A 24,325-nucleotide genomic window follows, 5' to 3' on the forward strand; every position below is an offset into this window, starting at 1 on the left:
CCGGAATTAATACCGTTTTCGGTAATAGAATTAGCCGGTTTATTAATAGTAAAATTAACCGGTTTATTATTAGTGGGATTAATTTATATTTTAATAGTAAAATNTTATTATTATAAAAAAAAAAAAAAAAAGCCAAAAAATTTAAATTATAATAATAATTACAAAAATTTAAAAAATTAAAAAATTTAAATTATAATAATTATTATAATAAGAAAAAAATTATAACCTATAAAATATAATAATTATTATAATTTCCAAAAAATGTAAAAAACTTTTACTTAAAATATTTGTATATTATATTAAAATATTGGTCGTTTTATAGCCGAAAACGATTATAATTTCGTTTATATTCGATAAATTACTATTAAAATAATATACCAAAATTTGGCCGTTAACGCGCGTTTTCGCCGCGGAAATTCCAACGTTCGATTAAATACGTTCGAATATTTGGGCGATCGGGATTTTTTAAATATTACGAAAAATATTATTTCCGGTTTTAAACCAAATCGGGGGTCGGATATTATTATCGACGTTAAAATAATTAACGTAATTTAAATAAAGGTAAATACGAATTATTTTGGCGATATTAATATTTCCAATTTCACGTTAAACCGTAATCGTTATCGCCGTTAATATTACGCCTTTTTTAATTTGGAATTTTTTCCAAAATAAGGCGGGTAAATAATCCAATAAGCCGGTATTTTTATACGACGGAAAATAATATTCCGGCTAAATATAATTTACCGGTTTATTATTAAAATTACCGTCGGGTTTAAAATATAATTTTATTATTTTCGTAAAGGCGGTTTTAACGGGTAAAATAATATTATTAAATTGTCGTTAAAATAACGGCGGTTTTTAACTAATACCGTTCGCTTTAATAAGGTTAGGCGCGTTAATTAAATTAATACCGGAACTAATACCGTTTTCGTTAATAAAATCGGGCGCGTTGGTTAAACCCGTACCGGAATTAATACCGTTTTCGGTGGTAGGATTGGCCGGCTTATTAATAATAGGATTGGCCGGTTTATTAATAGTAGGATTAGCCGATATATTAATAGTAGGATTAACCGGTTTATTATTAGTGGGATTAATTTATATTTTAATAATAGGATTAACCGGTTCGTTAATAATGGAATTAACCTATATATTAATAATACGATCGGCCGGTTCGTTAATAATAGGATAATTAACCGGCTCGTTATTAATAAATTCGACCTATATATTATTAGTTTGTTAGAATATATTGGAAAAACCCGTATTATTATCGTTAAAATTACCGGCCTTTTTATCGGTAATATTATCGTTTTTAGGGTTAAAGATAAAAAGTAAATTTAACGTTACGTTTATCGTATTAAAATAATTTTGTAATAAAATGCGGTTTTTACGCGCAATTTAAAATTTTATATTTATCCGGTAAATCGGCTTATATTACCCCAAATTTTCTATATTTTAATTTAATATTTTCGTTCGGGTTATTTTTTACGGTATAATTATAAAACCGGTCGGTAAATCCGTATTTAAAGGAATATACCCGGATATAAATTATACGGGCGCGTTAATTTTTTTACCCTTTTTACCGCTTTTTTTCGGAAATATTACGATTTACGATCGTAATTATAATTATTATTACAGTTTTTTGGGATTTAATATAAAAATTATAATTATTATTATAATAAAATTAATTAAGCTATTTCGGATTTAACCGAATAGGGTTATAATTATATTATATTTACGTTAATAAAGATTTATTTTCGTTATAATGGGATTAATTTTTTAATAATTAAATAGGTACAGATAATTTTATCCAATTAAAATATATTTAAATAATACTTAATAATTTTAATTTAGCCAATATAAAATATTTTTGCGATTGTAATAATTATTACGTTTGGCGACGAATTTAAATATTGGTTTAATCGCTATAATTTTAAATTAATAATTATAAAATCGAATTGGTAATAGTTAGTAAATTGGTAATAAAAAAAAAAAGAATTGGAAAAGGAAAAAATAAAAATATTTATAATTATGGTAGGGTATAAGGCCCCTAATTATTTAAATAATATTTCCGGTAGGGCGATAGGTCCAATTGGGTTTAAATGTAATAACCATTATAATTTGTAAAAATAAAATTTTTTACTAATATAAAGGTTTATTTCGGAAACGGGTTTTTTTCCATTAAATTTATTTACGGTCGCCTAAATGTTTAAAACGTAAAATATTAAATTAACGTTATTTCGTTAAATAATTTTAATATTACCGTAATTCTTTTTGCGAACGGCAAACTTATTTACGACGGGTATAGCGATACGGGCCGCGATTACGTAAAACTTATATAATATTCCAATTATTTGCAATACCCGTTTAAAAAAAATAAGGCCGCGGTTATATTAAATTTATATAATATTCCAAATTTTCGAAATATACGTTTAAAACCGAAACGATTGGACGGTTAATTTCGGCGGAAATAAAACCTAATTTATTTAATATAATATTAATAATATAATAATATTTATTCGCGTAAAAAATCCCGTAACTGTTAGCAGGAGCCGATTTTATAAGGCTACCCTATACCCAAAATAAATAAATAAACAAAATAAATAAATAAAACGCATACACGTACAAAGCTTTAAATATTACGTCTTTTTTACAATAAAGCAAATAAGACAAATAAGTAACATAGCTTAGTGGTATAATTCATATAATAATAAATATAACAATAATATAAAGTGCATGAGTTCGATTCCCAGTATTGTCGCATTTTCTTATAAATGCAATAAATGCAATAAATAATCCAGGTAAACGGTTCCAGCCAACCCTGCGTGGCCAGAACCGGTCACGTGGTTTTACCCCGCACTTCCGGCAATCCGGATCGAAAAGATTATACCATGGAATCGGTACACGTATCCAAATTTAATACTTTATATAATAACGAACATAATAACGATTTTACAATTAATTGTGAAATTTACTATACAAACAATACAAATTTCTATTATCCGTTAACAAACGGTTATTTGCCATTCTACGGTTTAATTATCCCTACAAATAATTTCCAATTTTAAAATTTTAAAGCTACTTTGTAATTTTTTTTAAAGGTTATAAACCCGGAATAGTTTATTCGATTTAATAACGAAAAACGATTTTATTTATCGATTATATTACGAATTTATTTCCGATCGATCCGATTAATATACCTACTAATAGCCCTATTCGGAATTTACACAACCGTATAATTATTTATACGATACCATTTCGACGTATTTATTAAAAGCCATTTTTAGCTTTTATTACCTATATTATTTTACCTTTAACCATCGATTATACCCCCAACCGTAACGATACTAATATAAACCCTATATAATTAGATAGCCCTTTTTACGACCTATCTAACGATACCATCCATTCGATCCCAAACCCAACCGTTACCGAGATATCCGAGAAAGAAGTATAAGATGGCCGCCTTCGATAAACTCCCCATAATTTAATTTACCGGTACCGAAAATTACCCTATTTGGGCTATTCGTACCAAAGCCGCCTTGGAATATAAAGGTTTTGGAAATATAATCGGAAATAATACTAATATTAATAACGGTATTAATTTAAATAATAATACCGACGAAGGTATTAATACCCGTTTTTAACCGACGGATATAAAAAATATATAAACTTTAACCATTGTAAAAATATTATATAAAAACGGGCCCTTTTTACATATTAAAAACTGCGTTACGGTATACGACATTTAAAATAAATTAAAAGAATTATATAATCCAAAAGGTTTTATTTCGAATTACCTTTTATTAAAAGAATTTTTTACGGTTACGCCTAACGTTTTTAATAATATCGAAGGATATTTAAATAAAATAAAAAAATTATATACCAATTTAAAATCCAAAGGTTTAATAATTTAAAATAAGGTTATAATAGCCTGGGTATTAAATAACCTGGATAAAAATTGGAATTTTTTTGCCCAAAATATAATCCAAACTTTACGTAATAATCCAAACAAATATACAATGGATAATTTATTCGCTAATATTTTGGATAAATACCGGGGGTAGGAAAATAAAATAGCGTTGGTTATACGTAACCAAAAAAAATAAAATAAATATAATAAGCCCAATAACGATAAAAATAGGGTTAATAAAAAATCCAATTGGAAAAATAAAAACGAACTAAAACGGTATAAATATTGTAAATTAAACGGCCATATTATATCCAATTGTGCATTTTTACACCCTAAAAAGGCTCCCAAAAGCTGGAAATTTATCGATAATGGAAAGGGAAATAAAAATAAAAAAAATAAGGATAAAAACGAATTTGTTAATATAATTAAATTTCCAAATTAGAAAAAAGGTTATAATAAAGAACCGATTATAACGTTGGACGATTTTATAACCTTTAAAAACGAAAACCAAAATAACGTAAATTATATACCCAATAATAATAATAATAATAATATCATTATAAATAATAATTATAACGAATTAAATATTAACGATAAATGAATAAATCTAGGCCGGAGACGTCGAAATGGGTTTATTATAAATGCCTATTATACGACAATTTTTATACCTAATATAATTTATTAAAATTTTAATTTAAAAGTTAAAAACGTTTTAATTGCAAATAAAAAATCCTCCACTTTTATATTCGATAGTGCAACCACTATCCATATATATTGCAATTTAAATTATTTAACAAATATAAAGGCCGTTAATACAACGGTTAAATGGGGTAATAATTTACAATTAATTATAAATAAAATGGGCATTATAAAAATAATATATACCGATACGGGTATAATCGAATATATAAATAACGTATATTATATACCAAATTTTGGAATAAATATATTATCCGTTGTACAATTGTATAAATATATTATAACTTTTATAAATAATAAAGTAGAAATAAAAGATAAATATAATAAAATAATAACGGAAAGTATTAAAATAAACGGATTATATAACCTTCCAATCCAAATTTTAAATAATAATTCGAATATAATTTTATATACGGAGGAAAATATAACTTCCAATATAATATATAAAATGCACGTTAAATACGGGTATATTAGTTTAAAACCAATTTTACAATTAATAAAAATAAATAATATAAAAATAACCAAAAACGATATACAAAAATATAATAAATATGTATACAAAATTTGTTTAAAAGTAAAAACAAACCGGAATATAAATAAAATATCTACCAATATTACAAATTATAATATATTGGATAAAATATATTCCAATTTAGGGGGACCAATAAAACCATTTACATATAATAATTATAAATATTATATAACGTTTTTGGATAAAAAATCGCGTTTTTTACGCGTTATATTATTAAAAATAAAAGCAAATATATTAACTGCTTTTAATATATATAAAAAGGAAATGGATAATAATACCGTTAATAAAAATGGTAAAAGAAGTATAAAAGAATTTTTACCGATAACGGAAGCGAATATATAAGTGACGATTTTAATAAAACGTTATAAAATAACGGTATTATACACCATTTTACACCGGCTTATACAAAAAAACCCAATGGGTTAATAAAACGTATAAACCTAACCCTATTTAATAAAATACGAACAATGTTATATAATAGCAAAGCTCCGAATTATTTATAGGGTAAAGCGTTATTATTAGCCGTATATTTATATAATAATATACCGTATACGGCTTTAAATATAAAAACGCCGTTCGATATATTTAATAATATAAATAACGATAATAATAACGATAAAAATAACGATAAAAATAACGATAAAAATAATAATAATAATTTTAATAATGCAAATAATATAAATAATTATATAAAACCCTGGGAATGTATTATTTATTATAATAATAACCAATATAAAAAAAATTAGAACCTCGCAATAAAATAGGTATTTTAGTGGGTTTTACACCCAATATTAAAATATATAAAATATGGGACCCAAATACAAAAAAATGTCTCTTGGCCAGAAATATTACCTTTATAACAGATAAATTTTACTCGTATATAAACGAAATAAATAAAAATAATAATAATATAAATAACGAGGTTGAATTTTCTTTCCCAAAAATAAATAACGATAATAATAATATTTTCGACGATAATAATAATATTAATAATAATAATAATAATAATATTAATAATAATAATAATAATATAAATAAAAATAACGTCGAAAATAATAATTCGTTTTTGGAGATAAAATTAAATAATACCCCTCCAAATAATGCAGCTGATTATAAAATATTTAACGATATATTATATACGATAAAAAATATAAATAAATCGTTAAAATATAATTTTAACGAAAATAGTTTTATATTAATAATAAATTCGTTAAAAAAACCAAATACGTTTAAACAGGCTATGGAAAACCCTGAACGTAATAATTGGTTACAAGCCTGCAAAAACGAAAATAATAATTTAATCGAATCTAATATTTTTAAAATTGTGGATTTACCGTTAAATAAAATGGCTATAAACGGGCGTTGGGTATTTAAAATAAAACTTTTAAATAATATAAATAATAACCGCTTTATTACGGATAAAAATAATTTGTATCGTTATAAAACCAAATAGGTAGTACAGGGATTTAACCAAATAATAGGTATAAATTATTTGGAAATTTTTTTTATTATATATAAAACGGAAACCTGGCATATATTAATAATACTAGTATTATATAAAGGGTAGTACGTTATATAATATAACGTTAAAAACGCGTTTTTACACGCGGATATCGATATAAAAATATATATAAAATTACTTACAGGGTTATATAATAATAATAAATATATAAATAAAATGGGTAAATTAAATAAAACCCTGTACGGATTAAAATAAGCGCCAAAATTATGGTATATTTTCCTTACAAAAACCTTTATAAAATTGGGATTTATAGTTCTTTTTTACGATAAAGGCGTATATATAAACCAAAATCCAAAAAATAAATTTTTTGGTATAATTTTGGTTTATTACGTCGACAATATTTTAGTTTTTAACGTTAATATAACGTTATTGGATAATTTATATAACGAATTATCCAAATATATAAAAATCGAAAAACTAGGTCTTATATCTAATTTTTTGGGTAATAAAATAAATATAAACAGGGAAAATAAAACGGTTTTAATTAACCAGGAAAATTATACCGATAAAATATTAAATAAATTTAATATTATAAATAACAAAAAACCTATATCCATTCCGGGGGTACCAGGTTTAAAATTCGATATAAATAAAAATAAAGCTACAAAAGAGGAAATAAAAGATTTCCAACAAAAAATAGGCTCGTTATTATATTTAGCAATAAAAGCCCGCCCAAATATAATATATTACACGTGCCTAACCGCCAGGTTTATGGCTAATCCTGGGGCTAAACATTTTAAAATATTAGAAAATGTTTTTAAATATTTGCTAAAAAATCCCATATACGGCCTATAATATAAAGCTATAAATAATATATCCCAAAATAACGTTAATAATAATAATGGATCCAATATTAATAATAATATTAACGATAAAAATAATATTGAAAATATAAATAATATAAATAAAAACCTCGAAAATAAAAGCCAAAATAAACCAATATTATTTATAAAGGGATATATAAACGCAAATTGGGCTAATAATCTATATAAAAAACGCTCCATTACTGGATATATATTTAATTTATCCAATAATAATAATATAAATAATAATAATATTATAAGTTGGGTTTTGCAGTTACAAAAAACAGTGGTATTATTGTTAATTGAAGCTGAATATATGGCTTTACGGGACGCCGTTAAAGAAGTTATTTATTTAAATAATATGTTTACTTATATTAATAATAATATAAAATTAGGGTTTAATATAAAAACACCTGTAATTTTAGTGGATAATACGTCGATTATAAAATTAGCCGAAAATCCGGAATTTTATAAAAGGTCCAAACATATCGATATTATATACCATTTTAACCGCGAAGCGGTAAATAATAAACAAGTGGAAATAAAATATATACCAACATAATTAAATATAGCTGATTTTTTAACAAAATTAGTGCTTGGACCTTTATATAAAGAATTTATAAAGTATGCGAATATAAATAATGGTAAAAACCCATAAATAAATAATATATATAATATAATTATATATATAAATAAATAAAATAAACAAATAAATAAATAACGTATCCACGAGCTAATTTGTTTTAATAAATATAAAAAACAAATTACGGGGGTATGTTAACAGGAGCCGATTTTATAAGGCTACCCTGTACCCAAAATAAATAAATAAATAAAATAAATAAATAAAACGCATACACGCACAAAGCTTTAAATATTACGTCTTTTTTACAATAAAGCAAATAAAATAAATAAATAATATAACTTAATAGTATAATTTATATAATAAATATAATAATAATATAAAGTGCATGAGTTCGATTCCCAGTATTGTCGTATTTTTTTATAAGTGCAATAAGTGCAATAAGCGATCCAGGTAAACGGTTCCAGCCAGCCCTGCGTGGCCAGAACCGGTCACGTGGTTCTACCCCGCACTTCCGGCAATCCGGATCGAAGAGATTATGCCATGGAATCGGTACATGTATCCAATTCCAATACTTTACATAATAACGAATATAAAAACGATCTTACAATCAATTGTGCAATCAACTATACAAACAATACAAATTTCTACTATCTGCTAGCAGACGGTTATCTGCCATTCTACGGTTTAATTATCCCTACAAGTGATCTCCAACCTTAAAACCTTAAAGCTACCTCGTAACCTCCCTTAGAATTACCAATATTAAAATTAAAATAGTAAACGTAATACGATTAGTAATTATATTAATCGTATATATTTGCTTTATTTCGATTTTACTATTATAAATTAAAAATTTGTAGTTAAATTAATAAAATAAATTAAAAATAGCAACGAATATTACGAAATTACCGAAAATATACGGGTAATCGGGGCGCTTATAAAGGATTTTAATATTTGGGTAATTAAACGTCGGAAAATTAACGCCCCTTTTAAAAAAAATATCCAAAATAACGGTAAATATAACCTTTTGGCCGTTATTATCCCACCTTTTTCGTCGGTCGAATTTAATAACGATTATAATAAAATCGATTTCGACTTATTTAAAAAGCCCTATATACCCGTTTTAGTCGAAGGTAAAAAAAGGGCGAAAAAACGCCTGGTTCGTTTACCCGGACCCCCATCCGCAAAAAAAAAACGTGGCCCTAAAAATCCTACCCCTAAAAAAAAACTGGCCGTTATTAAACGTTCCTTTTTTTCCTAATTTGTTTTTATTTTCCTTTTATAATTTGGTATTGGGGTTTACTAATAAAAAAATAAAATTTATATATATATATTATTATAATAAAAATTATAAATACGGTTTTTTTTTATTTGGTTTTATTTTTGGGTTTTTAATAAAAAAGTTTAATAAAAGGGATAAAATTGGTAAAAAACGGCTCGTCGTTTTATTGGGGGGTTTAAAAAAGGTAATATATATTTTGGTTATTATAATTAAAATTACTATATAAATATATATCCCGGTATTTTATTTTGTTTCGTTATTCGCGGGAAAAATAACTTTCGGGCCTTTATTTACGTCCTATTTTAAATAAAAACCTATTTATTTTTAATTAATTTACCTTTTATATTATATTATTTATTTTCAAATACCTATACCTTTTTTTCGTCGGATTTTACATACATTCCGTAAATTAACTTTTTTTTAATACTTATTATTCCATTTATATTTAACCCATTTGGCCTATTATTTCCTTTTTTCAAATATTGTTTTACTTTTTTAATATTTATTTAATTTAACACGTTATTGGGACGTATAATTTTTTAATTAAACGCCGCGAATTTATCGCCCATTAATTTTTTTATACCCAAATATAATAGGTCGGGGGCGTTAAAATCGAAATTGGGCGTTACCTTATTTTTTTCGTTTCCCCAACCATTTTGGAATAATAAATACGTATAATATATAATATTGTTATTGGTTAATATTATATAATATTTATTATTAATACGAATACGGGAAATATTTTCCAAAATTTTACGTAACGTATTCGTAATTTGCCCTAAAATTGCGCAAATTATAAAGATTTTTCGCAAATCGTACGTTAAATTACGGTTATTTTTAATATTTAAAACGAAACCCCTATTAATATATTTAATTACCAAATTTTTTGGTTTATATTTATTTCCGGCCGTAATATATTTTACAAAAACTAATTTTAAAATCGCCGTCCGTAACGGTTAATTTATAATTTTTGGTCGCAATAACCAAATTAAATATAATAATTCCGGTTTATAATTTTTGGCTTTATACCCGTAAAAAAATAGGATTAATTGCGGTATTATAGTTTTTAATATACCGTAATTCTTTTTTTAAAACGCGCTAAACATTATCTATAAAAAAACGATTATTTGCAAATAACGGCGTTACGTATAAAAGGTAAAATTAACTTTGGGTTTTAAATCCTATAATCCTATACCCATTAAACCGTTAATATAACCGGTAAATATATTATCGTAAACGCGGTTTATTATAAAAACGTATATATTAGGTAGCATATCGGTAAAAACCTATTCCAAAACGTTTTTCGATATATAATCCCTTTTTAATAACCTATCGTAAATTAAAACGGTAATAATAATATATAAAATGCGGAAACGGAAAATATTTTGTAAAAACCGTAAAACGTGGTAAAATTCCTTTTTATTTTCCTGGAATTTGTTATTTTTTCCCAATCCCGTTATATTTATAAATATAATAAATATATACGTATACCAAAAATAATTAATAAAATTAAATTCGATATAAAAAAACCCTGGTACGGGCAATATTTATTATTTCCTATCGAAAAATTGGGATAATTTAATATAAATTTCCTATATGGCGCGAATATATAATATCGTTTTTTAATCCCCATAAATAAAAATTAAAACGGATAAATAATCGAAATAAATGGTTTTTAGGTTTAAAAAATATTTAAACAAAATTTTATAAATTTAAATAACGTTTATATAATCCTTTTCGTTTTTTATAATAGCGGAAATTTAAATAAAATAAAATATTAATATAATTTGTACAAATATAGGGTATTATAAAATTATATCGGGTAAAAAAAGGCTATCGGGAAATAAAAAACCGCAAGTTTGGCCCAAAATATAATATTTGGCGTTTTTATAATAAATATCCGAATATTGTAAAAAATTGGACGTTTGCAACCATTTTTGGTAAAAAAATATAATAACGTATTATTAGGATTATATATATTTTTTAAATTCTAGTATTAATATAAAAAAGTACGAAATTAGGTTTTATATTCGGTTATACCTCTTATAACCGAAATTTTGCACCTTTTCCAAAAAATTAAAATTATTATATACGAAAAATAAAATTGGGTTACGGGCGATTTTTTTTAAATTGGTTTACATATATATATTATTATTATTATTTTTGGTATTAAATATATAAATAATTACTATTTATTACGTATTTAAATAACGGTAATAAATTATTACGTTTACCGTTTAATAATTTTATATAATAAATATATTCCAAACCCGGATAACGTATTTATAATACGTTTTAAAACCCCGTTATATATAAAATATATTACAAATACGCGTAATAAATAATTGCTTTTTTACGGGGAATATCCGTAGGTTAAAATGGCTAATATTAACGTAACGCGTTAATCCGTCGACATTAGGGGGTTTATAATTTCGGAAAAAATATTCGAAACCTAATATAGCAAATTCGCGGTTTATAATAATATATAAAACGGGCGGTAATTCCGAAAATACGAAAATAATAATATTATGAATACAAATAATATTAAAACCCTGGTTAAAATATTTTAAAAAAAACGTATTAAATATTTATTTAAACCAATTTATATTACAAATATTTTTGGCGAAATATTCTTTTATTCCCGGAAATTGGAAATTTATTGGTTCGAAACGTTTAAAATTAAAAAAATATTATATTAAACCCCGAAATTTTTAACGAAATGGGGCGGTATTAATAAAATTAGCATTTTTTTTTTCGTCGAAACGGTATTCGACCCCGCTATTACGTAAACGTTTTCAAATAATAAAATTTTTTAATACTTTTTTAAAATAATATATCCGTTACAAAAAAAATCGGTAAATATTGTAAATATTTAATATTATTACCCAAACGCGGATAAATTATTAAAAATTAATACGTTAAATACCGTTACGCCAAAATTTAAAAATATTACGGATAAATAAAATTTCGGGGTCGGTTTCGGGAATAATATTATCGCGTTCGGAATTAAATTCGTTCGAAAATTAACATTGTTTATACGAAAAACGCGTAAATTTTTATTTATTTTCCGATTCGGAATTAAATAATAAAAAAAACGAAGGTATAAGGGGTAAAATATTTAAATTTAACGACGGAAAATAATATATTGCTAATTACGTAAATGGAAATATTTCCGTAAATATTAAATTTAATATTATCGCTAATATATTTTTATTTAAAATATATGGTAAATTATTCGTATAATTTAATAAAAAAGATTTTGGTTTGGGTTTAATAATAGGTAATAAAGGCGTAAATTTTTTTTTTTTTTTTTTATAACGAATAAAATTATTATTCGTAATATGGTAAAATTTATATCGTTTACGACGAAAATCGATAAAATATCCTTAAATTAAAACGGGCGCGATTTTTTTGGCCAATTTAATTGGCCGAAAAGCCGTATGGCTAAAAGGTATATAAAACGTCCGGTCCACCATTGCGAAATAGGGGTGGTCTAATTTGAGCATTAAGATTAGGTAATTTCGCCAATTCGGCGACCGATATTCCATTATAATTAATTAAATAAAAATCGTAAAAATAAACGGTTTATACGTTAAATATAGGAATTAACGAAATAATTAACAACGATTTAATTTATATTTTTAATGGTTATATTGGTCGAATTGGAATATAGGTGCCCTTAATTTTCAAATGGAGGTTGGTTTTTTAATAAATATTGGAATTTTTCGATTTTTTTTAATTATATTTTTATTTTTAAATATAATTTAGAAATTTTTACACGTGGAAAGTAATATATACGTATATATTATATATATAAATTTTTATTAATATATTACGTAATAGAAAATGTTAAATATTTAAATAGGTTAAATATTAAATATTTTTAATAAATTTTGCAATCGAAACGGGTTAATATTTTTACCAATTTTAACGATATTAAAACCAAAATTTTAACAATGATATAACCCGTATAAACAAACGTCGACGTGAAATTTTTTTTCAAATATTATTAAAATTGCGTATTTTATATATAAATATAATAAAATTTATATATTTTTAAATTTTATTTAATATTTATTTTAATTTAAATAAAAAAATAAACGTTATATTATTATTATATATAATTAATACGAAAATATATTATATTAAATTTTCACGTTATAAAACGTTTTATTAATAAATATATTAATCATTAAATATTTATACAAAATATTAAATTTAACGTATATTAATATAAATAAAAAATTAATTAATAATAATTTGGAACAAAACTTTGTACGTTGGTGTTAATATAATTATATTCATTATTATATAAAAATAAAAAATTTATATATATTATTATTTATATATAAAATTTTAAATAAGGCGTTAAAAATAATATTATTAATATTTATTTTTATTTTAATTTGTATATGATGTATAAAAATATAAAGTTTTTACCATTAAAAAACCCTAATTTTAAACTTTATACCAATATTTTTATTATATTTTTGCTATTTTTATTTAATTAAATATTCGTAAATAAAAAATACACAGTTAAAAAACTATATCGCCGGTGCGCATACAATATATACACAATGTATACACAGTGCGTATACTGTGCAATTCTGTCGCTTGCGACGAAAATCGACAACATGTCCTCAGACTAGAACGGGCGCGATCTTTTCGGCCAATTTGATTGGTCGAAAAGCCGTGTGGCTGAAAGGTACATGGAGCGCCCGGTCCACCCTGCAACGCAGGGGGGTCTAGTCTGAGCACTGAGACTACCACAGATTAGAACGGGCGCGATCTTTTCGGCCGATTTGAATGGCCGAAAAGCCATGTGGCTAAAAGGTACATGGAGCGCCCGGTCCACCCTGCAATTGCAGGGGGGTCTAGTCTGAGCACTGAGACTAGGCCAACCCTAGACTTTGCCCTCGTTGCCCGCCGCCGGCCCTGTGGCAGCCCTCTCCTCCTCCACGCGCGTCTCATCAGCATGCACGATCTTTTCAACCCCACTGATCACACGCGCCTGAGCCTCCTTGCCTTCGAACATAAACGATAGCTCTTCCAGCGTACGGCCGTGGGTCTCGGGGAACAGGAAGTAGACAGTCGCGATCTCGACCAAAATCCAGACGCAATAGACGATATAATAGCGCCAGCGGATGCTATCTAGCGCTAGGCTGTTAACGTACGTATTAAAAAAAACTGAGAGGCGAACCGTCGCCTGCTCCAGGGCGATTCCCTTGGCGCGCTGGGCGTACGGGAATATCTCAACCATGTAGGTGTAAGCCAAAGCATTCCACCCGATATTGTAAAAGGGTGAATAGACAAAAATAAAGACCAGCACCGGGATGGCAGCCGCCGGGTCCTGGGTTATGTCAAAGCGCGCAGAGGCCACCGTCCAGGCCGTATAGACGCAAGCGGTTCCGATGGTGCAGATGAGGAACATTCGACGGCGCGGGAAACGAGGGGCAATGAGGGCAATGGGGACAGCGTTGATGAATCCCCAGCACGTGTTGCCGAGGATGAACTTTTGGATCGTATCGTTGTCATTAATACCGACCAAGTTGAGGATTTTCTTCATGTAAAAGCTCAGCAGGCCGTTCCCGGACCATTGTGTGAAGACGCCGATGATGGCGGCGAGCAGGAACCGCCGGCGCATCGGGGCGTCGCGGATGACATCGGCCCAGACGAACCTGGAAGCCGTCTCCTTCTCGAGCGCAATGGTGGACTGAATCTGCGCAAACTCAAGGCGCGCAAACTCCTCTCCATCCTCGCCCTCACTGTGGTACTTCTGCAGGATGGCGTAGGCCTCGTCGGCACGGTCGACTGATATCAGCCAGCGTGGTGACTCGGGACAGAAGGGCATGAAGATTATCTGGCACATGGAAGGGACCAGCTGCAACAGCGAAGGCAGACGCCATGCCCACGTTGTGTTCATCTTAAATGTTCCATATGTTGTGCCAGCTGCGATAATTGCACCGACAAACCAAGACGCGTTGAAGAGCCTGTATCCCACAGGGTCAATACTCCTGCGTAAGGGGCTAGGGGGTAGACTAAAGAGTCAGTGGGGGTTGATGGAAGACATACGAAGTCATGATAGGCCTCTCCTTATCATAGCTCAACTCCCCTAGCATCGAGGATGCGTTGACGATTGCAAAAGGGATACCGAACCCCAGGACCCACCGCGAGGCCAGAAACATGTCTTGATTGACAGCACCTGTCTGGAGTCCTGCGCCCAAGCACATGACAAGCGAAGCAGCGACGATGGTCCAGCGGCGGCCAAGCCATTGGGAAATAGTCGGGACAAAGGGGACGGCCATGATGGCGCCGAGCGAGTACATGGCGTTGAGAAGCCCGAGACGTGCGGACGTAGGGTTGTCAAAGTCTATTCGCAACGCAAAATCAGTTACCAAAGGTGAGATAATAGCTGACCGTCTGTATTTTGAGCTCAGAGTGAACTTACATGCGACCCATGATGGTACCGCTTGAAGACTGTTCATCATGGAAGAGTCGAAACCCGAAGTCCATTCCACTCCAAGGCCAGTGGGGACGAGGATGAGGTACAGCAACCTCAAGTTTGGTTTCTTGTACCATGGTTTGGGATCTGCCTCGGAAATCTTGCTCAGGCGATCATCGCCTGAGAACTCTTCTCTTCGGCCGATGATACCCATGACCGCTAAGATGTCTTGAAATGTTGTATTTCAGTATTTTTCAGGCTTGCGACAAATGTTCAAAAGAACCTGTCGCCAGGCTTGCCTTTCCCAGATCCGGGTTGTGCGCCTCGTGCAGGCAAGGCATCTTTAAGTAGGTACAGGTAGACAGCCATGCTACAGTCTTTCTCAGACCCAACGTTCCATCAGGTAATGCAACAGAGGGTCAGTTGCACAGGAGCGGGCTTCCTGCAAGGCCCCCCGTATTTTTTTTTTTTTTTAATTTCTTTTTGGACAAGTAACGTTGGAATATCTGCATGCTTCTCCCGCCGATCAAAGTTGTCAAAATGCAACGAACCGTACGGCATCGTGAGGGGAAGTTCATACCTAAGGTATTGACCGGGGAGCTGAATGCGGGGAAGGAACCACCTTCCTGAGCGACCCCAATATCACCAAGTACTTGGTCCTTTTCCAAGGTGCTTGCTGAGCAGGCTTAAATAGCGGGGTCAGAGCTCTCCAAGACAGCAGTTGGTGGTTGTAATGAGCTCTGTTGGCGGAAATAACACCAATCCAAGTTCTTTGGTTGGGGATGTCGGCCTCCCTGCCTCCGACCCGGCGGGGGTCCGAAAGAGGAAATTACACCAATTGTATGTGCTTTTGGTGCTACGACCTTGCTTGGGCTGAGCTGGAAGATTCTCTGTAGTAAAGTAGCTTTATACTCACATCAACCCCCGCAAAAGGTCAGGATGAACCTTGAGGTTCTATGGTCTAGGCTGAACTTTGTTTCATACAGCGAGGCCAGGCCAGACCAGTTGCTTCAAGTATGGCACGTTGCTGATCCAATTCGCCCAACAACTTGAAACCGAAACATGGCGCCATGGAATACCGCGTAGCCGTCGTTGAGAACTTTTGATAATGCCTGAGGGAAGGTTCCGGGGCACCAGCACATTGAGATTACGCCAAGTATTATTCTGATAGCTCAGAGGGAGATGAAGCGAGGCGAGTTCAAGTAATTGATATGAAATGAAGCTTGAAAGATGAAATCAAGTAATTCAATACCTGCCTGTTAGGTTCTATCTATAAACTGGGTTTTAGGGTATGCATAGTCTACAAAGAGTGCAGTTTACTGATCTTCGCAGATTTATTTTAGCGGATGAGCATATTAAATCACATCACAATCATTTTGGGTCTGGCTAACTCCTTTTTTTGTACCGTGACATGACAGGCTATGGTTGCTATGCTACTTCTTTGTCAAATAATTGCTGCGGCAACCTCTGCGCAGTTCGAAGTAGACGCCCAGTATGATCGCTTTATAGAGCTCTTTACTGGGTGCCCACGAGGTGCGCAGCCAAATAGTCAGTCTTACCCAATGGTACACCCTTTGCTCGCAAGATGCAGTAGGCAGTCTAGAATGCGTTAGTTATTGCAGCGCTAATTTTTGACCGAGACAAGACAAGTATGTAAACCCACCTGAACGTGGAAAAAGAAGTTGGGAATGGCGTATTTGAGCAGATAATCCTTGGCTGGGAGGTTCCTGCTACCCTGCTTGCCCATTTGACTAGATATGAGACGAAATATCAGCATCAACAGCGCCACGAGTCCATGTTTCTGACCCTCCTGTACTTACAGCTCAACAACCGTCTCCTCCTTGCCTTGGAAAGCCTTGGCATCCGCGGATGCCAGCAGATCAAGTGTCTTCTGGAGGCGGGCCTTGAGCTGCTCCATGGTGGTCTCGTTATCCTCCCAGGCCTCGATCTCGACGCCAGTCACGCGCCAGACGAACTTCTTGACTGTGTTGGACACCACCTGGACCTGGAACGAGAGAGGAAGCATGCTCTCGGTGAGCCTCTCACCGACGTAGCTGTCGGCGCTGATGCCCTCGGAGGCAGCATGCTCTTCGGCCTTGGTCAGGATTGCTTTCAAGGACTCAACACCCCGGGTGAAAACGGGGACGGAAACGTCGTACAAGCTGATGCCGGACATTGTGTAGATGGATTATTGCAGAGTGGGGAGTCAAGACAGTGTGCTGGTGACTGATGCTGTGACTGGAGGGGGTTTTGGTGCGAGGAATACGGAAGAATGGTACAGTGAGTGTGGAATGTGTCTTTGGATTTGTAGTTACGAAGCCGGAGAATCGGTGGCTAGGCAGGTATGATACGAAGGATCGTTTCTCAGTTGGTAGTCACAACGGGTAATAACGAGTCAGGGTTGACTGCGGCTCTACCTTCCTACACTGCGGGGGTTACGGCTTTATATCATCGGCACGGCATATCCCTCCCCGCTACAATAATCTAGTGTGGCATTGCTTCCCCGGAACCTACTCTGATCAATAATCTCTCTTTGGTTACAAATTCAGAAACGGTGAAGGGAAGATTAACAGGGCCGCGAGGCACATGAGCGGGGCCCTAAACGCCAGGCTGACAAATTGATAAAGAATTTCAAGGACTGTGCAGGTCTTTGTCTCTCTATAAATGACAACTGGCTTGTACAACAAGAAACATACGTTTACTACCGTGCGATGTAAGATGTTTGCTGGCCTGACCGATATTACAACCAGCGGTGAAACTATATCTAGAATCTTCTCTATTCACGTCATAATTGGCCTGTTTCTCTTCGCCATAATACCTCCCAAAGCTATGGCCTAATGTCCGACAATGGCACCTGTTAAGATAAGCTAAACAATGTTCTCGAGGTAGAGCTTCCTATCCATATATACTACCTGGAAGTCAACAGCCTTGTATATCCGAAATGCAATTCAGAAAACCTCGAATAAATCAGAGCTCTGGGTGTGTGTATTTGAGCTCTTAGCGGGGTAGCTTACGAATTGGGTTCAAAGGCGATTGGATGTCCAGGCCACGGAACATGTATACCCCGTATTTAGGCAGTAACATACTTCGAAGCTTCATGCATGCAGAATGAAGAGAATAAGCTCTGTAATCAGAGTGTCTAACCACGCATTTCTGCGCGTGTCGTACGTATGATTGACTCTTCGACAAAGTATCACTGAGATGACCGACCGGTTCTAAGATTTTCCCTCAAGAGCTCAAAATGGCGGGGTTGTCGCCTGTTGTCAAAGTGGGACCAATTAAACACATTCACGTGATTGCAGGCTTTCGACGCGTCAAACCCGCGACATCAACGCGCCTTCGCGTCAGGCACTTTTTCGCAGCTGACATCATGATTTCCGTGCCTATTTTGCCATCCCAAACGACCCAACTATCCAACCCATTTCGTCCTACCGTCATTAGGCTGTCGTATCTAATTCTGTCGAGGTATATCTCGCAATTATTCTCGTCCGTCACTTATCTGCGATTGTACGGAAACTCCCGTCAAGATGGGTATTAAACAGCTTTTCACCATTATCAAGGAGAATGCTCCGGCTGCAATCAAAACCGGAGAAATCAAGAACCAATTTGGTCGCAAAGTCGCAATTGTATGTATTTTTTTTTTTCACACCATTCTCACCTTTACTCCTTGGGACTTTTCGCTGACAAAATCTGTACAGGATGCGTATGCCTCACATTCCCTCCAGAAAACGTACTACTCAGGTGATGATAATACTGACACGATGACTTTGCTTACTCCAGCTCCATGAGCATCTACTCGTTTCTCATCGCAGTCCGATCAAATGGCGAAATGCTCACAAACGAAGACGGCCAAACAACATCCCACCTCATGGGCATGTTCTACCGGACATTACGAATGGTCGACAATGGCATCAAGCCTCTCTATGTGTTCGATGGAGCTCCGCCAAAGCTCAAGTCCGGTGAGCTGGCTCGTCGATACCAGAGGAAACAGGAGGCACTTGAAGGCCTTGAGGAGGCTAGGGAGACTGGTACAGCCGAGGATGTAGAGAAGTTCTCGCGGAGGACGGTCAGGGTGACGAGGGAGCACAACGAGGAATGCCGGCAGCTGCTGAAGCTTATGGGCATCCCATACATCATCGCACCGACTGAGGCTGAGGCCCAGTGTGCCGTTCTCGCACGAGCTGGCAAGGTTTTTGCCGCAGCTAGTGAAGATATGGATACCCTATGTTTCGACTCCCCGATTCTCCTTCGCCATCTCACCTTCTCCGAGGCGCGCAAGGAACCGATTCAAGAGATTCATGTCGACAAAGTTCTGGAGGGTCTTGACATGGACAGGAAGCAGGTAAGATGCCTTTCTGGCAAGCTGGACTTTTACTAAGAGCGACTTGCTAACTCTTGTATCAACCAGTTTGTTGATCTCTGCATTCTCCTTGGCTGTGATTATCTCGACCCCATCCCTAAAGTTGGACCTAGCACCGCACTCAAGCTCATTCGCGAGCATGGCTCACTCGAGGTCATTGTGGAGAAGATGAAGAAGGGCGAATTGAAATACACGGTACCGGAGGACTGGCCATTCGAGGACGCACGGGATTTGTTCTTCAACCCTGCGGTTCACCCTGCCGACCACCCGGATTGCAATTTTAAGTGGGAGAAGCCAGACGTCGAGGGCTTGGTCAAGTATCTGGTCACAGAGAAAGGATTTTCCGAGGACCGCGTCAGGCCCGGTGCATTAAGACTGGAAAAGGCTCTCGGCACGTCTCAACAACAACGCCTCGAGGGCTTCTTCAAGCCGGTCGCACGAACTGCAGAAGAGCAGAAGGCACACAAGCGCAAGCTCGAGGTGAAGGCCGAGGAGGCAAAGAAGAAGCTCAAAGCCGAAAAGAAGGAGAAGGCAAAGGCCAAAGCCAGACCCCGTGGTACAGCTTGATCCGCGTAGTCCCACAATCTCTTTCGAGACTCGAGTCGGACGGAATCAGTACTGAGTGAGTTTGGGTATGAGTTGCACTTTTGTAATTTTTGTCATATTTTATTTGGACGGTGCACAAAAGACTGGAGTTTGGCGTTGTGGAAACCAAGGAAATGTCCACGGGTTTTGTTACCACCTCGCTAGCGCTGCGATGGGTTTAGGTATTTTATGTCAGTTTACGAAGTAATTTTTTTTTTTTTGTTCTTTCGTTCCTGTTTGGGCTCACTTGCATTGCATTATACTTTCATATTCCTCAATGATGCTGAGACCGTTAAAACCGTTCTTCACCAGAAATCAAAATTGACAATACGTACCGCGTAAATAGCAAGCATCCCACGCATCAATGATTCGAATCCACCCTGGTCCGGACCTCGGCAGACCCACGCACAAGCAGTTGGCAATGTGAGCGGTTCAATTGGTCCGCCGCAAGCCAGGTCACGGTGACATCAGAGACGGGAACGCGTTCGCCTTGGCTGAATCGGCAGTTTCAATCACATGCCAATCGCACTGCAAACAGGCCCGAGTTGGAGCCGCAGCACCCCCCATGCCCATGTTTGCATCTGCGGTGCATGAAAGCATTCATTGACAGGCATCCTCTTCCAGGGACGCCCAAAAAGCGGGCGGGACATAATTGGAAAATGTCCGCCTGACCTCTGGCAAGCTGACGGATGAGATTTGACAAGCCTGGACAATTGGCCGAAACTGGACCATGCCCCGGATTCATCCCCAGCTTTGCGCCATTGTGTAGCTTTCCAAACCTTGCCTGGTTAGTACCACGTAGCGTACCTAGTGGGCCATTTTACCCCACAGCCGAATCTGAATCGAGTCAAGTGGTCGTCCAGGGAGTTCAAGCGTGTCGCGTAGCGCCTTGATGTATTGCCTTTGCCTTACCTTGCCTTATTCAGCAGGTAAGCTAAGTGGTCCCAGTCCAGCTGGTCTCACATGCAAATTGTATCAATGCCGACCAGAGCCGTCGACTAGATTTAAATGCCACCTGAGCGCTGGTGGGATGCAATTGCTGACTAGAATTCGTTTCCTCCTTCCATTCTTCAGCGCCGTCTACAGTCAAACCAAACCAAAGGTCGACCATCATCTAAAGTTGACGGCCATCGTAATTTCAAGACTAAACATCCCTGCACAACGAGGTAGATAGGCCCGGTCCGTCTTTCACAATGTCCAAGGTTTTCACCACGAGCGACGTAGCGTCGCACAACAAGCCTAACGACTTGTACATCATCGTCGACGGCGACGTCTACGACTTGACCAAGTTCCAGGATGAACACCCGGGCGGCAAGAAGATCCTCACCCGCGTGGCAGGAAAGGATGCCTCCAAGGCGTTCTGGAAGTACCACAACGACGGCATCCTCAAAAAGTACCAATCGAAGCTGCAGGTCGGCTCATTAGACACAAAGAAGGCTGCCGCGCCAGCCCCCGCACCGGCTGCTGTCGTCAAGAAGGAGCCCGCCAAGCCCATCGTTAAGAAGAACAATGAGGAGTCTGAGGCCCTGGACCCCTTTGGAGAGATGATTCCTTTCGGCGACCCAGGATGGTACCAGAGCGTGAGTGTTCCGGACTGATTGTCAATTCTTTATTCTGAACTAGGAGTTTGTTTGCTAACATCAAGCCTCTTGCGCCGCAAATAGTACCACTCCCCTTACTTCAACGAGTCGCATGCCGCTCTTAGGGCCGAGGTTCGCGAGTGGGTTCAGACGGCGATCGAGCCCAACGTCACCGAGTGGGACGAGAAGAAGATGTGCCCGCCCGAGATCTACAAGGAGATGGGTCGCCGCGGCTACCTAGCCGGTCTGCTGGGCACCAAGTACCAGAGCAAATACGTCGACAACCCTATCAAGTGCGTGGCGGAGCAGGACTGGGACTTGTTCCACGAGATGCTCATCACAGACGAGCTCTCGCGCGCAGGCTCCGGAGGTTTCGTCTGGAACGTCATTGGAGGTTTCGGAATCGGCTGCCCGCCGCTCCTCAAGTTCGGCAAGAAGGCCCTGGTCGACAGGATCATGCCGGGCATCCTCAACGGCGACAAGCGCATCTGCTTGGCCATCACCGAGCCCGATGCAGGTAGTGACGTCGCCAACCTTACCTGCGAGGCCAAGCTGAGCGAGGACGGCAAGCACTACATCGTCAACGGCGAGAAGAAGTGGATCACCAACGGCATATGGTGCGACTACTTCACCACCGCGGTGCGAACTGGTGGACCTGGCATGGGCGGTGTCAGCTTGCTGCTCATCGAGCGCGACTTTGGCGGCGTGACGACGCGCCGCATGGACTGCCAGGGTGTCTGGTCCAGCGGCACGACGTACGTGACGTTTGAGGACGTCAAGGTTCCGGTGGAGAACCTTCTCGGCAAGGAGAACAAGGGTTTCCCCTGCATCATGACCAACTTCAACCACGAGCGCATCGGCATCATCATCCAGTGCGTGCGCTTCTCGCGTGTTTGCTTCGAGGAGTCGGTCAAGTACGCCAACAAGCGCCGCACCTTTGGCAAGCGCCTTATTGAGCACCCCGTAATCCGGTACAAGCTGGCCCACATGGCGCGCCAGATCGAGGCCACGTACAACTGGCTCGAGAACGTCGTGTACCAGTGCGAGAAGATGGACGACACCCAGGCCATGATGCTGCTGGGCGGTCCCATCGCCGGCCTCAAGGCACAGGCCACGGTGACGTTCGAGTTCTGCGCCCGCGAGGCCAGCCAGATCTTTGGTGGTTTGAGCTATTCGCGAGGCGGCCAAGGCGCAAAGGTCGAGAGGCTGTACCGCGACGTCAGGGCGTACGCCATCCCCGGCGGCAGCGAGGAGATCATGCTCGACCTCAGCATACGACAGAGTATGCGTGTGGCCAAGATGATGGGTATGAAGCTATAAAAATCTCTTTTTATTCAATTTTCTTATTTTCTTTTATCTGTATGTATGAAATACCTATGAGGACCTTTTTGGATGGTTTCGTTTGTAACTCGAAGAATATTCGAGACTGGAGTTTTAGTACTGGCTAGCCAAGCCGGTTTAGGGAGAATGACAACAAAATATTCAACAGTAAACAAAGAACTAGTAATCTTGTGTGTTTCTCTTTGATTGATTTGTGTTGGTATAAGGCGTCATAGATGCCATATACTATGTTCGATCGTCGCATATCCTCTATTCAATCCCTTCGTACCGGATGCCAGATCACAGGGCAGTGAGTGTGACCTAGACTAGAAGGTCAGTTTGGTCGGGAATGGAAGGATAGCAGCAAACCATTGGAATCGGGGGTTTGCTCGACTGGCAATCCCAAGTTCACCCTCCCTTGACCCGCAAAAGAGAAAGGGGTCGATGCCGTATGCGTTCCAACAGTGGCATGCCATGAGATTGGATGGACATCACAACAAAGGCAAATGCCAGTGACCTCCAGCAGAACTCACAACAAGAGATCTTGACAGGAGTTTGTGAGTGCACAGATAGCGAGCTCGAATTATACTCCGCTTTACACGTTGTCAAAGAGGTTATTGCTTTTGGGTACATTCTTTTTGCTTTTGTCTGCAAGACATGACCGTTAAACACGTTGTGCTGGTATTTAGAAGAAGGTGGCTGATCGGAGT

The 24,325-nt window shown here is 35.6% G+C and overlaps 4 protein-coding genes across 4 annotated transcripts; 2 read left to right on the forward strand and 2 right to left on the reverse strand.

Moving 5' to 3' along the window:
- Nucleotides 1-13,904: 13,904 nt before the first annotated feature.
- Nucleotides 13,905-16,193, reverse strand: PgNI_00613 (uncharacterized protein). The gene is made up of 3 exons (XM_031120691.1): nucleotides 15,777-16,193; nucleotides 15,401-15,698; nucleotides 13,905-15,318 (listed from the first exon to the last, which is right to left on the reverse strand). Exons 1-3 carry the CDS (start codon nucleotides 15,982-15,984, stop codon nucleotides 14,232-14,234), a joined length of 1,593 nt encoding a protein of 530 aa, XP_030988008.1. The 5' UTR covers nucleotides 15,985-16,193; the 3' UTR covers nucleotides 13,905-14,231.
- Nucleotides 16,194-16,730: 537 nt separating this feature from the next.
- Nucleotides 16,731-18,163, reverse strand: PgNI_00614 (uncharacterized protein). Its single transcript, XM_031120692.1, has 3 exons — nucleotides 17,591-18,163; nucleotides 17,434-17,521; nucleotides 16,731-17,369 (listed from the first exon to the last, which is right to left on the reverse strand). Exons 1-3 carry the CDS (start codon nucleotides 17,944-17,946, stop codon nucleotides 17,286-17,288), a joined length of 528 nt encoding a protein of 175 aa, XP_030988012.1. The 5' UTR covers nucleotides 17,947-18,163; the 3' UTR covers nucleotides 16,731-17,285.
- A 993-nt stretch (nucleotides 18,164-19,156) lies between these two features.
- On the forward strand, nucleotides 19,157-20,917 carry PgNI_00615 (uncharacterized protein). The gene is made up of 3 exons (XM_031120693.1): nucleotides 19,157-19,400; nucleotides 19,583-20,112; nucleotides 20,179-20,917. The coding sequence occupies exons 1-3, from the start codon at nucleotides 19,298-19,300 to the stop codon at nucleotides 20,695-20,697; spliced, it is 1,152 nt and encodes a 383-aa protein (XP_030988013.1). The 5' UTR covers nucleotides 19,157-19,297; the 3' UTR covers nucleotides 20,698-20,917.
- A 599-nt stretch (nucleotides 20,918-21,516) lies between these two features.
- PgNI_00616 (uncharacterized protein) lies at nucleotides 21,517-23,822 on the forward strand. The gene is made up of 2 exons (XM_031120694.1): nucleotides 21,517-22,295; nucleotides 22,380-23,822. Exons 1-2 carry the CDS (start codon nucleotides 21,909-21,911, stop codon nucleotides 23,613-23,615), a joined length of 1,623 nt encoding a protein of 540 aa, XP_030988010.1. The 5' UTR covers nucleotides 21,517-21,908; the 3' UTR covers nucleotides 23,616-23,822.
- The last annotated feature ends 503 nt before the right edge of the window (nucleotides 23,823-24,325 follow it).

This window comes from Pyricularia grisea, assembly GCF_004355905.1.
Source record: "Pyricularia grisea strain NI907 chromosome Unknown Pyricularia_grisea_NI907_Scaffold_1, whole genome shotgun sequence".
In the NCBI taxonomy this organism is placed as follows: Eukaryota; Fungi; Ascomycota; class Sordariomycetes; order Magnaporthales; family Pyriculariaceae; genus Pyricularia; species Pyricularia grisea.

Bases quoted from the DNA above. Each gene is read 5' to 3' on its own strand.
- PgNI_00613 (XM_031120691.1), bottom strand. From the start codon at position 15,984: ATGGGTATCATCGGCCGAAGAGAAGAGTTCTCAGGCGATGATCGCCTG. The intron at 15,699-15,776 runs GTAAGTTCACTC...CGTTGCGAATAG, and splicing joins GGTACCATCATGGGTCGCAT to ACTTTGACAACCCTACGTCC. The intron at 15,319-15,400 runs GTATGTCTTCCA...TGTGGGATACAG, and splicing joins GAGAGGCCTATCATGACTTC to GCTCTTCAACGCGTCTTGGT.
- PgNI_00614 (XM_031120692.1), bottom strand. From the start codon at position 17,946: ATGTCCGGCATCAGCTTGTACGACGTTTCCGTCCCCGTTTTCACCCGG. The intron at 17,522-17,590 runs GTAAGTACAGGA...TCTCATATCTAG, and splicing joins GAGGAGACGGTTGTTGAGCT to TCAAATGGGCAAGCAGGGTA. The intron at 17,370-17,433 runs GTGGGTTTACAT...AACGCATTCTAG, and splicing joins ACTTCTTTTTCCACGTTCAG to ACTGCCTACTGCATCTTGCG.
- PgNI_00615 (XM_031120693.1), top strand. From the start codon at position 19,298: ATGGGTATTAAACAGCTTTTCACCATTATCAAGGAGAATGCTCCGGCT. The intron at 19,401-19,582 runs GTATTTTTTTTT...TTCTCATCGCAG, and splicing joins TCGCAAAGTCGCAATTGTAT to TCCGATCAAATGGCGAAATG. The intron at 20,113-20,178 runs GTAAGATGCCTT...TGTATCAACCAG, and splicing joins TTGACATGGACAGGAAGCAG to TTTGTTGATCTCTGCATTCT.
- PgNI_00616 (XM_031120694.1), top strand. From the start codon at position 21,909: ATGTCCAAGGTTTTCACCACGAGCGACGTAGCGTCGCACAACAAGCCT. The intron at 22,296-22,379 runs GTGAGTGTTCCG...CGCCGCAAATAG, and splicing joins ACCCAGGATGGTACCAGAGC to TACCACTCCCCTTACTTCAA.